This window comes from Chelonoidis abingdonii, chromosome 10, assembly GCF_003597395.2.
Source record: "Chelonoidis abingdonii isolate Lonesome George chromosome 10, CheloAbing_2.0, whole genome shotgun sequence".
Lineage (NCBI taxonomy): Eukaryota > Metazoa > Chordata > Testudines > Testudinidae > Chelonoidis > Chelonoidis abingdonii.
In genome coordinates this window covers 78,748,017-78,759,319 of record NC_133778.1, presented here as the reverse complement: position 1 = coordinate 78,759,319, position 11,303 = coordinate 78,748,017, and the positions used below count along the sequence as shown (strand labels likewise).

Below are 11,303 nucleotides of genomic sequence, written 5' to 3'. Positions count from 1 at the left end.
AGTTGGATATTAGAAAAAACTTTTTCACTAGTAGGGTGGTGAAGCACTGGAATGGGTCACCTAGGGAGGTGGTGGGATCTCCTTCCTTAGAGGTTTTTAAGGCCCAGCTTGACAAAGCCCTGGCTGGGATGATTTAGTTGGGAATTGGTCCTGCTTTGAGCAGGGGGTTGGACTAGATGCCTCCTGACGTACCTTCCAACCCTGATATTCTATGATTCTATGATCTGGTAAAATGAGCAAGTCAGCCATTTGTCAGTACTAGTGTGAGGTGACACATTTGTCTTTTAATGTCAGATTTTGTCAGCAAGTGGGTTTGAAGTGAGGTGAAACTTGGAGGAACGCAAGACAAATCAGCCTCCTGAAAGGGGGCCAGACGTCTGGAAAGCTTGAGAGTCCCTGCGCGAGGGCAAGTGGAGTTAAGACCATAAGAACTGCTCATGCAGTCCCGGGTCCCCAGTTCGGGAAGGATGGGGAGAACTTGGAGAGGGGCTGGAGAAGAGCCAGGAGAAGGATGGAAGGGTTAGAGAGAAAGTCACAGAGCTCCGTCGATCTGGCTTCAGGAAGAGCAGGCTAAGGGGCGACTAGATCCCAGGCTGGCCGTGCCGACGTGGGGAACCACTGTTGGATAAGGGCTCCTCCAGCCAGCAGAGAAAGGTCTCGCCCAGCCCAGCGGCTGGAAGCCAAAGCAGGGCCCCCTCCGAGTGGAAACAGGGAGAGGCCATTACAGGAGAGTCAGTGGAACAATTTGCCCAGGGTGGAGCTGGACTCTCCAGCAGTGGAAATTCTGAACTGAGGCCTGGCTGTTCCCCTGGCCGAGCCGCTCTGTGTGACGGGGACGAGCTCAGGGACCGGCTCCGGCCTGTGCTCTATGGGGCCAGCCTGGGGGATCCCCTCGGGCCAGGCCACCGCTGAGTGACTCCTCTCCTGTCGAGTCACTCCGGTAGGAGAGCCCCCCATCCCGTGGCCGGTGGGAGGCCACACTGATAATCTCTCTGCCAGGCACCCCTCTTGCAACCGACCCAGCCCCCGCCCCACCAAACACAGCTCCCTACCTGTCCAGTGACCCTGCCCCGGGCACCCCAACCCCTGCTAGTTCCAATCTGTACCCCCCCAACAGGATGCTCTGACCCACCTCCCCCAATGCCCCCCCAACAGGATTGCTTTCTCTGACCATCCTCTCCTTTTCCTCCCCCCGCCTGTCTCGCCATTCCCCTCCCCCCTGGCAAACGCTGCCTGACCCACCTCCCCTCCCCCTCACCGCCTGACCCAATCTCCCCTCCCCCACCTTGCAATCGCTGGCCTGAAACCCATCCTCCCCCTCTCCCCCGCCTGACCCTCTCTCCTCCCCCACCCTGCACGCTGGCCTCACCCACCTCCCCTCCCCCCTCCCCCCCGCACACTGCTGCCTAACCACTGACAGTTGTTAGTTCTCCAGAGCCCCTCTCCTTCTGGGGGCGGGTGTTCCCTACACCCCAGCGATTCTGCACATTGCAGGGCAGCTCTTCCGGGCTGGGGCAGCCTGTGCCCTGATGCGGGGATCCAGCAGCTTCGCCTCCCGTCCTGGCACCGTTGCCAGCATGCAACTGCACCTGGCTGGGTGTCCCCCCAGGCAGGGAGGGGGTCACTATCATTCCACTTAACCCTTTAAGTCGTGATCATGCGGTGCGGAGGAGTTCTCCGGCTCCGGCCATGGCACCTGCAATGGGGCAGGGTGGGGTTAGGGGGGGGCGAGGCAGTGCCGTGGGTCTGTCTCTGCCCGGGGGTGGGGAGAGGGAGATGCTGCCCTGGCAGCTGACACCTCTGTGAAATGTGACTATCGCCCGGGAGCGGCCGCGTCGTGGCCCTGGGAGGCTGGGGGGCCGGAGTGGTGTGGCGTGGGGTGGTGCCAGTGTAACAGCACAGAGCGGTGATGTCCTGCCTTGCTGCAATGGCATTATGCCACACTGCAGGGCCCGACAGTGTCACGTGGCTGGGCCGGGTCCTGCCTCCAGCCCACGGGTGATCTGGGCTGCAGGAAAAGGGGCAGGAGCCCCCTGTCCCCTCCTTGTCTCCCCCCCCAGGGCTCCCCCTCTGCCGACCCCTCACTCCAGCCAGGCAGGCTCTGAGTGACCGTCCAGCCCTCTGAGGTCTCGGGCACAGACTGGCCCCACGCTGCACTCCCTGGGGGCGAGACGCGATCACTCTATTGTCCCCCTGGCCCGCACTGCCCAGCCACGGCCAATGCCCATGATGCACCTGGGCGTGGGAGATTCCCTCCCATGCCTGACCCAGAGGGCACCAAGAACGTGGCCTCTCCCAGCCGAGCTGTGGACTGAGAAGGCCCCAGGAGCTGGCATGATCCCCGCCCGCCCCGCACCTCAGCAGGCCGTGCCATGCAAAGTGCGCCAACCAGCACCATAACCCTGCCCTGGAGCTCAGCAGCTGGGCCGGGCCACGGGACAGAGCTGAGAGAGCAGCTCCACCAGCTGGGAGCAGTAGTAGGTCCTTATCCTGAACCAGCCACTGGCTGGGGGTTGTCACGCTGTTCTGCAGGAGGAGGGGTTTACAGAAGCCCAGGCCGAATGCTATAGCCATCCCTGAGCTCCCTCCCTCCCTCCCTCCCTCCAGCAGACCCTGCACCCCAGAGAGGATTGGGGCCCCCTGCACTCCCCCAACAGACCAGGCTGCACCCCAAGTCACCGTGAGCTGCTGGCTGCACCCTGGCTGCTGCCCCATCCGTCTCCTCTCCCTGCCTCCCACCTGCCTGGAAATCCCCTAGTTCCCCAGCTCCGTACGCACGAGCAAAGGTGACTAATAGTGACCCGCACACAGGGAACTGCTTGGGAGCTCAGGCAGCCCGGGTGGGGGAGGTGAAGGGCTCCAAGGGCCCAGCCCAGGGGCAGGTTCTGCTCTTTGGAAACCTGGCACGACCTGGCGTCCTGCTGGCCCCTGCCCGAGCTCACCGACGGCCGGGTAAAGGATCTCCTGGGTGCCGGACCAGGCCCACCTCTCTGGCAGGAGCTGTGTCTAGCACGCGGGTCGGGCAGGGTGCCCCAAGCCCTGGGCCGTGCTGCTGGGGGCTGCACCCTCCCGGCTGTCGCCAGCAATCGCTGGAGGCCAGGGACGGTCAGTGAACGCGGCCGCAGCCCCCACGTGTTGCCAGGCTGCGACCCTGGGGCCCACCCCAGCAGCTTGCCCGGATCCCCGCATTGCCGGGAGAAATGGCAGGACTTGGGGCGGGCGGGCTGGCAAAGCCCAGAACAAAGCGGGCACTGAGTGCCTTGGGCACAGTTGGGAGAGCGCAAAGAGGGGGACAGAGGCCAGTGGGGTCTTTCCGGAGAGGGGAACGTCCCCCAGGTGGGTAGAAATGTTCGTCCTCCGTCATTTCTCACCCGCAAATGGAGCAGTCCCTGGTGGCCCCCATGGGGGGCGCTGGGGGCTGGTGTGACCCGGGGAGCCAGGCTGATCAGTCAGCGTCTCGTCCCCCCCGGGAGCTTGCTGGAGCTGGCAAAGGCCCCTTGGGGGCGCAGTTCTCTGTACCCAGGGCAGGGGGGCTGTCCCACAAAGAGAATCTTAATAATCAGCCAAATGGGACATTAAATCCATCCCATCCCCCAGCCCTGCTAAGAATCCCACTCAGCTCTTTTCCATGGGAGAGGAACGTCCGGTTGGTTTCTGCTTCCACAGCAAACCCCCGGAGAGCTGCCCACCGGGCTCAGAGGGTCTCTCTGGGGAGGGCAGCAAGGCTAGTGGTTAAAGCAGGGGACAGGGACACAGGACTCCTGGGTTCCATTGCCGGTTCTGCCACTGGGTGACCCTGGGCCAGTCCCGTCTGCATCTCCGGCTCTGTCAAATGGGGGGTGAGGCTCACCTGCAAGGGGCTCTCCGGGGGGAGGCCGGGTGGCTGGAGGCTGAGCCGTCTGCTAGCAGCCCTCTCCTGGCAGCAGGCCTGGCTTTAGGCTGCTTCTCCTTTCATGTGGGAGTCGCTGCTTCCCAAGGAGGAAGTGGAGGGCGTGAGCTGTGTGCGGCAGACAGGAACCCCAGCGCCCCCATTCCAGGAGGAGCCGAGCGATGCGTCGAGCAGCTGTGCCCAAAATATCCGCCCTGGGGAAACGAAACAGATACAAAGCAGGAGCTGGGGGGAGGTGAGAGAGCTGGCTCTGGGGGAGCTCCTGGGTAGGGGGCTGGAGAAAGGGGGGCTAGTGGGGATGGGGATGGGGGGGGGCTCATTGATGCTGGATCACAAGGACATTGCAGAGTCTGAGCCCAGCTTGACCCATGTTCAGGGGGCACCGGATCTGGTGGGGGAGCCAGGTATGTCCACATGGGCCCCTCTCAGCCATGGCACGTACCCAGCTCGGGCCAGATGGCATCGTGGGACGTGAGGCCTCGCCCAGGGGAGCTCTCAGAGAACCCTCTTTGCTCCATCAGCCCCCAGGCTGCAGCGGCAGGGACCAGCCAGCGAGATCCCTGAGAAGCTCTGTGATCCAGGACCCCAAAGCCTGTCTGCTCCTGTGTCCCATCACCAAGTGAGGCCAATGCTGGACACTTCAACAAGTGCCCTGGGGTTGAGTCCTTCCTGACCCCAGCTGGTGCTCAACCCCAGCCCTGAAGCCTGTGGGTGGATGGTCCTTCTTCCTGTACCCTAGTGGTGTCACCGCTGGGGCTATGGCCAGTCAGCAGCCTAGTCCTCCCAGAAAGGCAGAGGTGGGTGCGCTGAGCCTGCCCTGCTCCAGGCTCGAGGGTAAAGATCCCAAGCTGCCTGCAGCAGCTACAGCGCTGGCATCTTCTCCCTGCCCCTTCTCCGAGGCCCTGTCCCCCGCTCACTCCATGTCCCCTTCCTCTCCCCACCCTCCGGCATGTCCCTTCTCCGGCTCCTATGTGGAGGTGCAGCCAGGCAGCTCCGTGTGCTGCCCCGTCCACAGGCATCGCCCCCACAGCTCCCATTGGCTGTACTTCCCGGCCAATGGGAGCTGTGGGGACAGCATGCAGAACCCACTGGTTGCCCCTACACGTAGGAGCCGGAGTGGGGACATGCCGGCTGCTTCCTGGGAGCCATGTGGCGTAGAGGCTGGCGGGGAGCCTGTCAGCCCAGCTGTACGATGCCACCAACCGGACAGTCAGCAGCCCAGTCAGCGGTGCTGACCGGAGCCGCCGGGATCCCTTTTTGACCACATCTTCTGGTTGAAAACTGGACACCTGGTCACCCTACTCTCAGCCCCCGCCGCACGCTGCGCTGGGCTTTGGGATCCCCTGAAAGCTGATCTCCTTGCCCTGGTGAGCACTCGCGTCCTGCCCCAGCCCCGGGGCATGGAGGTGCTGGGGGGGGGGGACGGCTCCCCAACCCCCTGGTAGGGACGGTGTTGGCTGCAGGTCCTGGCCCAGCCTGAGCCATGTTCCCAGACAGGTTCCCCCAGGTGCCGGTGGGATCCGGCTTCCTCCGATTGGGAGACATGGGGGTGGGGGCCTCTCCCACCCCCCAGCTGCTGCCTGGGCACCCTGGGACCGTGCCCTATGGCCGGTGCCAGCCACCAGCCGAGCGATTGCAGCTGGAGCCCAGCAGCCGGGTTCCTGTCTCTGCCCCACCCGGCCCTGGGGCAGCCAAATGCCTCCTACCTGTGCCAGCCTCTGGGGGGACCCTGCCTGGGAAGGAGGGGGGAGGTGCAGGGCGGGGGGGGGCTCCCTGGGCAGCCTCCCCAGGCAGCCACTCGCCACCTGCAAAGTGAAAGCAGGAAGTGGCGCTGGTGGGACCCGGCTCTGGCTCCCCCTCGCTGAGTCAGAGCGAGAGGAGATAGGGCAGCTGCTGGCGTGTGAGCTCCGGGGAGGAGCGGGGGCACCGTGTGGACAGGGGAAGAGCCCGGGGCAGGGCTGCGGGTCGGGAGTGAGGGGCACCAGCAGAGCTGGGGGGCAGGGCTGGGCTAGCAGGGGCTGCGGGTCGGGAGTGAGGGGCACCAGCAGAGCTGGGGGGCAGGGCTGGGCTAGCAGGGGCTGCGGGTCGGGAGTGAGGGGCACCGGCAGAGCTGGTGGGGGCAGGGCTGGGCTAGCAGGGGCTGCGGGTCGGGAGTGAGGGGCACCGGCAGAGCTGAGGGGCAGGGCTGGGCTAGCAGGGGCTGCGGGTCGGGAGTGAGGGGCACCGGCAGAGCTGGGCATGTGACGTTTGCACGGATCTGTCCCACTCCGGAGCGGGTACCAGGCAGGGATCCCCAAGGCCCGGATGGGGGTCCCCAGGCTCCGACCCAGGCAGCGCCCTGCAGCGACATTCTCCCTTGCAAGGGTCCCTGGGGCGCGGGCGCGGCTGCTCGCTCATGCAGCCACCAGGTGGCGCTGAGAGCCGAGGCGCGCTGGGTCCGGCCCCAGGCTGTGCGGGAGGCCGGTGGTGCAGCGCCGGGCCCCGGGCAGGGGCAGGACCTGGGGCCGGGATCCCACGTCTCCTGGGCGGGATGGGAACGAGGCAGGGGCCGCTCTCCCGGACTCATCCCAGGAGCATAGTGAGCTGCAAACAAGGCACTGAGAACCAGAGCTGGGGGGCGACCCCAGGGCTGGGCTAGCAGGGGTGCAGGTCTGGAGTGAGGGGCACTGGCAGAGCTGGGGGGCGACCCCAGGGCTGGGCTAGCAGGGGCTGCAGGTTGGGAGTGAGGGGCACCAGCAGAGCTGGGGGGAGCCCAGGGCCCTGCTAGCAGGGGCTGCGGGTCGGGAGTGAGGGGCACCGGCAGAGCTGGGGGGAGCCCAGGGCCCCGCTAGCAGGGGCTGTGGGTTGGGAGTGAGGGGCACCGGCAGAGTTTGGGGGGGGGAGCCCAGGGCTGGGCTAGCAGGGGCTGCGGGTTGGGAGTGAGGAGCATCGGCAGAGCTGGGGGGAGCCCAGGGCTGGGCTAGCAGGGGTTGCAGGTCGGGGTGAAGGGGCACTGCCAGAGCTATTCGGGGGGAGCCCAGGATTGGCATCGCAGACCTGTGAGAGCACCAGCAGAGCTGTGGGAGCACTGAGGGGTACTGGGGGGAGAGCCCTCTCTTGATTCCCCCTCCCCTTCCTGCAGCACCTGCGTTTTCCGGGGAGATCCCCCATGCTGGGCTGACTCTGGCACTGGGCACGTGAGTCTCTGGCAGGCTCTGATGCCGTTCAAACGCCTTCCCCTTCCGGCTGGGCCCCCAGGGGACAGTGCCCTGGATCGACACCCCCAGAGCTTTGGGGGAGGTGCCACTCTGGTCCCGCACGGCATCACAGGGTACCCAGAGGCCCCGATCTGTTTCCAGCAGGTCTCCCAGTGGAAGCTCTGTCCCGCAGCCGGAGCTCAGATCCCGCACACAAGGTCCCTCCCCATCACTGCACGGAGGCCATAACCCGCCCCCCCCCAACCCAGAGCTGCAGAGGGCCAGGGTCCGGGTGAACCCTGCCAGACGCATTCCTGCCATAGTTCAGCTAATGACAGGGCTGGGGCGGAGGGGGTCACCTCTGTGCTCCTGGAGGGCATGGGAATGTGGCCGGAGCCTGCTGAGGGGGCCGGGGAGAGCAATGGGGCCAGACCCCGATCTCCTGAGCCCTGGGTCAGTGCACTAGCCATGAGGCCAGTCTTCCTCCAGCTGCCCTGGGATTTCCATGCAGCTGGGCTCAGCTCAGGTCTGCAGCTACCCCTCTGTGCCTCAGTTTCCCCATCTGTAAAATGGGAGGTAGTACTGGCACCACGGGAGTGGGGCTCAGAATGTCTGTAAAGTGCTGCCAAAGCCTTGGATGGAAGATCGATATCTATTTATCCATCCTAACGCCCCCCTCACTCCCCGTACACCCCTCTACCTTCTCTTGTCTCTCCCCATGTACCCCCATCTCTCTCTCTTTTGGCTGGTGTAGCTAAGAACATCAGAATGGCCAGACTGGGTCAGACCAAAGGTCCGTCTATCCCCGTGTCCTGTTGGCCGACAGTGGCCAGTGCCAGGTGCCCCAGAGGGAGTGAACCGAACAGGGAATCAATGAGTGATCCATGCCCTGTCGCCCATTCCCAGCACCTGGCAAACCAGGTGGTAGCGGCTGGCAGTGGGCTGAAATCCAGCACACAGCTCAGCCTTCATCGTTCTCCTGGCTCTGCCGCCGGCTCTTTCCTCAGCCGACCCTGGGCCCTGCCTGTTCTCCAGTGGGACATGGTGCCCCACTGGCTCGGAGCCAGGATGGGGTCTGCTTGGCTCTTGGGCGACGAGCTTTGGCCAGCTCTGGTTCTGGCTCTGCCGCCCGCTGCAGAGAGCTGAGGTGCCAGGGGTGCCGGAGAGCAGCCTAGCTGGGTCACCATAGCAAACAATTCCCCCAGAAGGTGCCCAGGACACCAGAGAGCTGGGGGTCCCGCTGGGGGCGCAGAGGAGCCAGGCTGCCCAAGCAGGGGGGTGAAGCAGGTGGGTTTCAGCCCCTGCTGGGGCAGCCCGGCTGTAAAAGGGCTTCCCTACTTTGTTCTGCCAAACGCCAGGGCAGGAGAACGTGGGGGCTTGAGTCTCTCTGTACAGCCCTGTGACAATACAGATAAAGACGCTAGACATAGACACACGCAGAGCCACTCTTGGCATTGATTCAGGACGAGCTGCCTTGGCTGAGATCTGACTGAGTCCAGCCCATGCTGCTCGGCTGAACACCCAAACCCACTGACCGCGCAGTGGAGGGCGGAGAGGGGGGTGTTGTCCCTACAGTGCTAGGTGCCATTTGCCACCCGGGTGGTGGAGCTGAGGCCCTCATCTGTTCAGAGTAATTGCTGGCTACTCAACCAAGCGGGGGGTTTTGTATGAGCTCCTGGATCCAGGGAGTGGCTTTTTGTTCCAGGGTGGTACAGCACCCAGAAATACACATACTCCAAACCCTTACTGAGTTGGCCATGGAGCCTAGTGGTCAGAGCAGTGGCCTGGCCCTCAGGGGAGCTGGCTTCTGTTGCCAGCTAGGCTGCTGGGTGATGTTAGGTGCATCCCCGTGCCTCAGTTTTCCCATCTATAAAATGGGGATGATGACACTGCCCTGCCTTGGAAGATCCAGGGGCAAAGAGAGCCAGGGCCGTGTTGTTTTTCATTACTCCCTGGCACTACTTGAGCCCCAGCACAGGCAGCATTAGCAGAGAGGCTAAGGATGGCACTGATCAGCGAGAATCCCCTTGTGCCCAGAGACAGGTCCTTGTGGGGACAGGGTGGCGTGTCAGGGGGCTGCCCTGCTCTAAGTCTGGCACCAGCGTAAACTCCCCTAGCAAACAGTCCCCGCTGGCCGGAGGGTGGGAGTTTGTTGGCCTGGCTTTCCTCATGCCAGCTCACAAGCAAACCAACATGAATGCACGTGTCTCATGTGCACCTGGGAGAGGGGAGGGGAGCAACTGCACAAAGGAACCCCAGGTCTGGTCAATTGAGTGCTGGGCTCGAATGGGGCCAGCCAGGGGCTGATCTGTGGGGGTGTTCGACAGCGCACAAGGGGAGGTGAGGTTTGCTCCCCGGCCCGGTGTTTGACCTAGAGGCACGTGTCTCCTGACAGGTAGATTGAAAGGTCTACACCCCTTGGGCAGTAGAGTTCCACCCGCCCTGCCCGCTGAGCTCCCCGGTTTTGCACCGGGGTCCCCTCCACAGGGTGGGGTTCTCTGGCAGAGGTGACGCCAATCACAGGGGTCAGCAAGTGCACGAAATCCGCTTTCTGGCTGCTGCTGTATAAGTTTGACCCTGGCTGGGGGCCTGGTGGGGACACAGCAGACCCTGCAGGTTCCTTAAATTGGGGCCAGGAGCTGATCTCGAGAGACGCCCAGATCCAGAAATGTGTTTAGGCTTCGAACTCCCCCTGATCTCTGGGCCCCAGAGCCCCCCGGTGCAGCAGTGGATTGGTGCAATGGGCTGAATATCGGCTTTCCTGCTGTGCCACTGCCCTGCTGTGGACAGATCCTCGTGAAGGGGCGCTGGGGGCAGCAGCGGGCTGCGGAGTCCCGGGCAGCATGGGGCTCCAGAGCTGTGCCCCCAGGCAGCCAGAAAGAGGTAGCGGGGCGGGGCCAAGGCCTCGGAGGGGGAGTGGATCTGGCTTTGAACTGATCCACATGGGTCTCTACATCAGGGAGGGGGAGCCCAACCTTGCCCCCCAACAGAAGAATTCAAAGGCAGTGGTGTGATTCCGCTCCCACCCCCCTTAGATCGCAAAGGATTTATTTGCTCCTCACAAGCTAACTGAGCGAGAACCGCCTTGGAGGTGAGATTACAGCTGATCAGTGCTGCCGAAGGGTGAGAGAGCGCCTGGGCACAGGGCGCGGGCTGGACGTGTCTAGGCCAAGAGGTCGCGAGGGCTCAGGGAGGATGGAGTAGGTGACCTGAGAGATGGTGAATTCCTAGTGGGAACAGATCTCTTTTCCCAGGGCCTCCTGTCTGCCTGACAACACAGGCCATGCCGAGGGAGCAAGGTGTCGGGGGCCCGGAGAGAGCCGCCCACTGCACAGGCCGGCCCCTGAAATCAGCGAGGGGCAAGACTGGGCGGCTTTCTAAATTCTGCTCGGCCAGGGACTCCCATTGTGACCTTGAGCGCATCTCGGCCTTGCTCCAGGCCTCGGTTTCCCCATCTGTAGAATTGGGTTAACGATGATGACTTGCTTTACCAGGAGTTCGATTCTAGGCCTCGGACCCTTATGAGGAGGATTCAAGGCTTAAACAAAAACCCTAAAAAACAAATTCTCAGCACTTCTCCCCTGTAAACTGCTGCTCAGTTCCCTGGTAGAGGGAAAAGTCGACCTGGACCCTTTAAGACCCAACGTTTCTGCAGGAACTGATCCTCGGGAAGTTTGCAGGCAATTTGTGCCAGTGTCTGAGTCTCGCTGGTTGCTAGGTAAGGACCGGGGCTGGTTCTAATTCTGTGTTCGCACTGATAGACTCATAGACTCATAGGTCAGAAGGGACCAATATGATCATCTAGTCTGACCTCCTGCACAAGGCAGGCCACAAAACCCTACCCATACACATTTATAATCTTATGCTGCTTTAAGATTAAGCTTGATAAGTATATTGGGGGATTTATGATGTGACTCGTTTATTTGGGCAATTGATCTTGGATTATCGGCAGTAAAGTCCTGCTCAATGGTTTGTGAGGGGATGTTGCGATGGGTGGGACATGAGTTACTGCAGAGACTCTTCTTGGGTGGTGACGTGTGAGTCTTGCCACTGCTCAGGGTTTAGGCTGATCGCATATTTGGGTCGGAAGGAATTTCTCCAAGGCGGTTGGCAGAGCCCTGGAGGTTTTCCTCCTTGCTCGTGGGCATGGGTCGCTTGCTGGTGATTCTCTGCAGCTTGAGTCTTCAAATCACATTGAGGATTTCAATAACTCAGTCTATGCGGTGAGGGGGTGTCTA

The 11,303-nt window shown here is 62.7% G+C and overlaps 1 protein-coding gene across 1 annotated transcript in view; it reads right to left on the bottom strand.

Moving 5' to 3' along the window:
- The window catches only part of LOC116815805 (uncharacterized), a 24,373-nt gene extending 19,966 nt beyond the window's left edge, over positions 1-4,407 (bottom strand). The window contains exon 1 of the mRNA XM_075069834.1: positions 4,332-4,407. Coding sequence (XP_074925935.1) covers positions 4,332-4,407 — 76 coding nt within the window. The remainder of the gene's footprint in view (positions 1-4,331) is intronic.
- Positions 4,408-11,303: the final 6,896 nt, after the last annotated feature.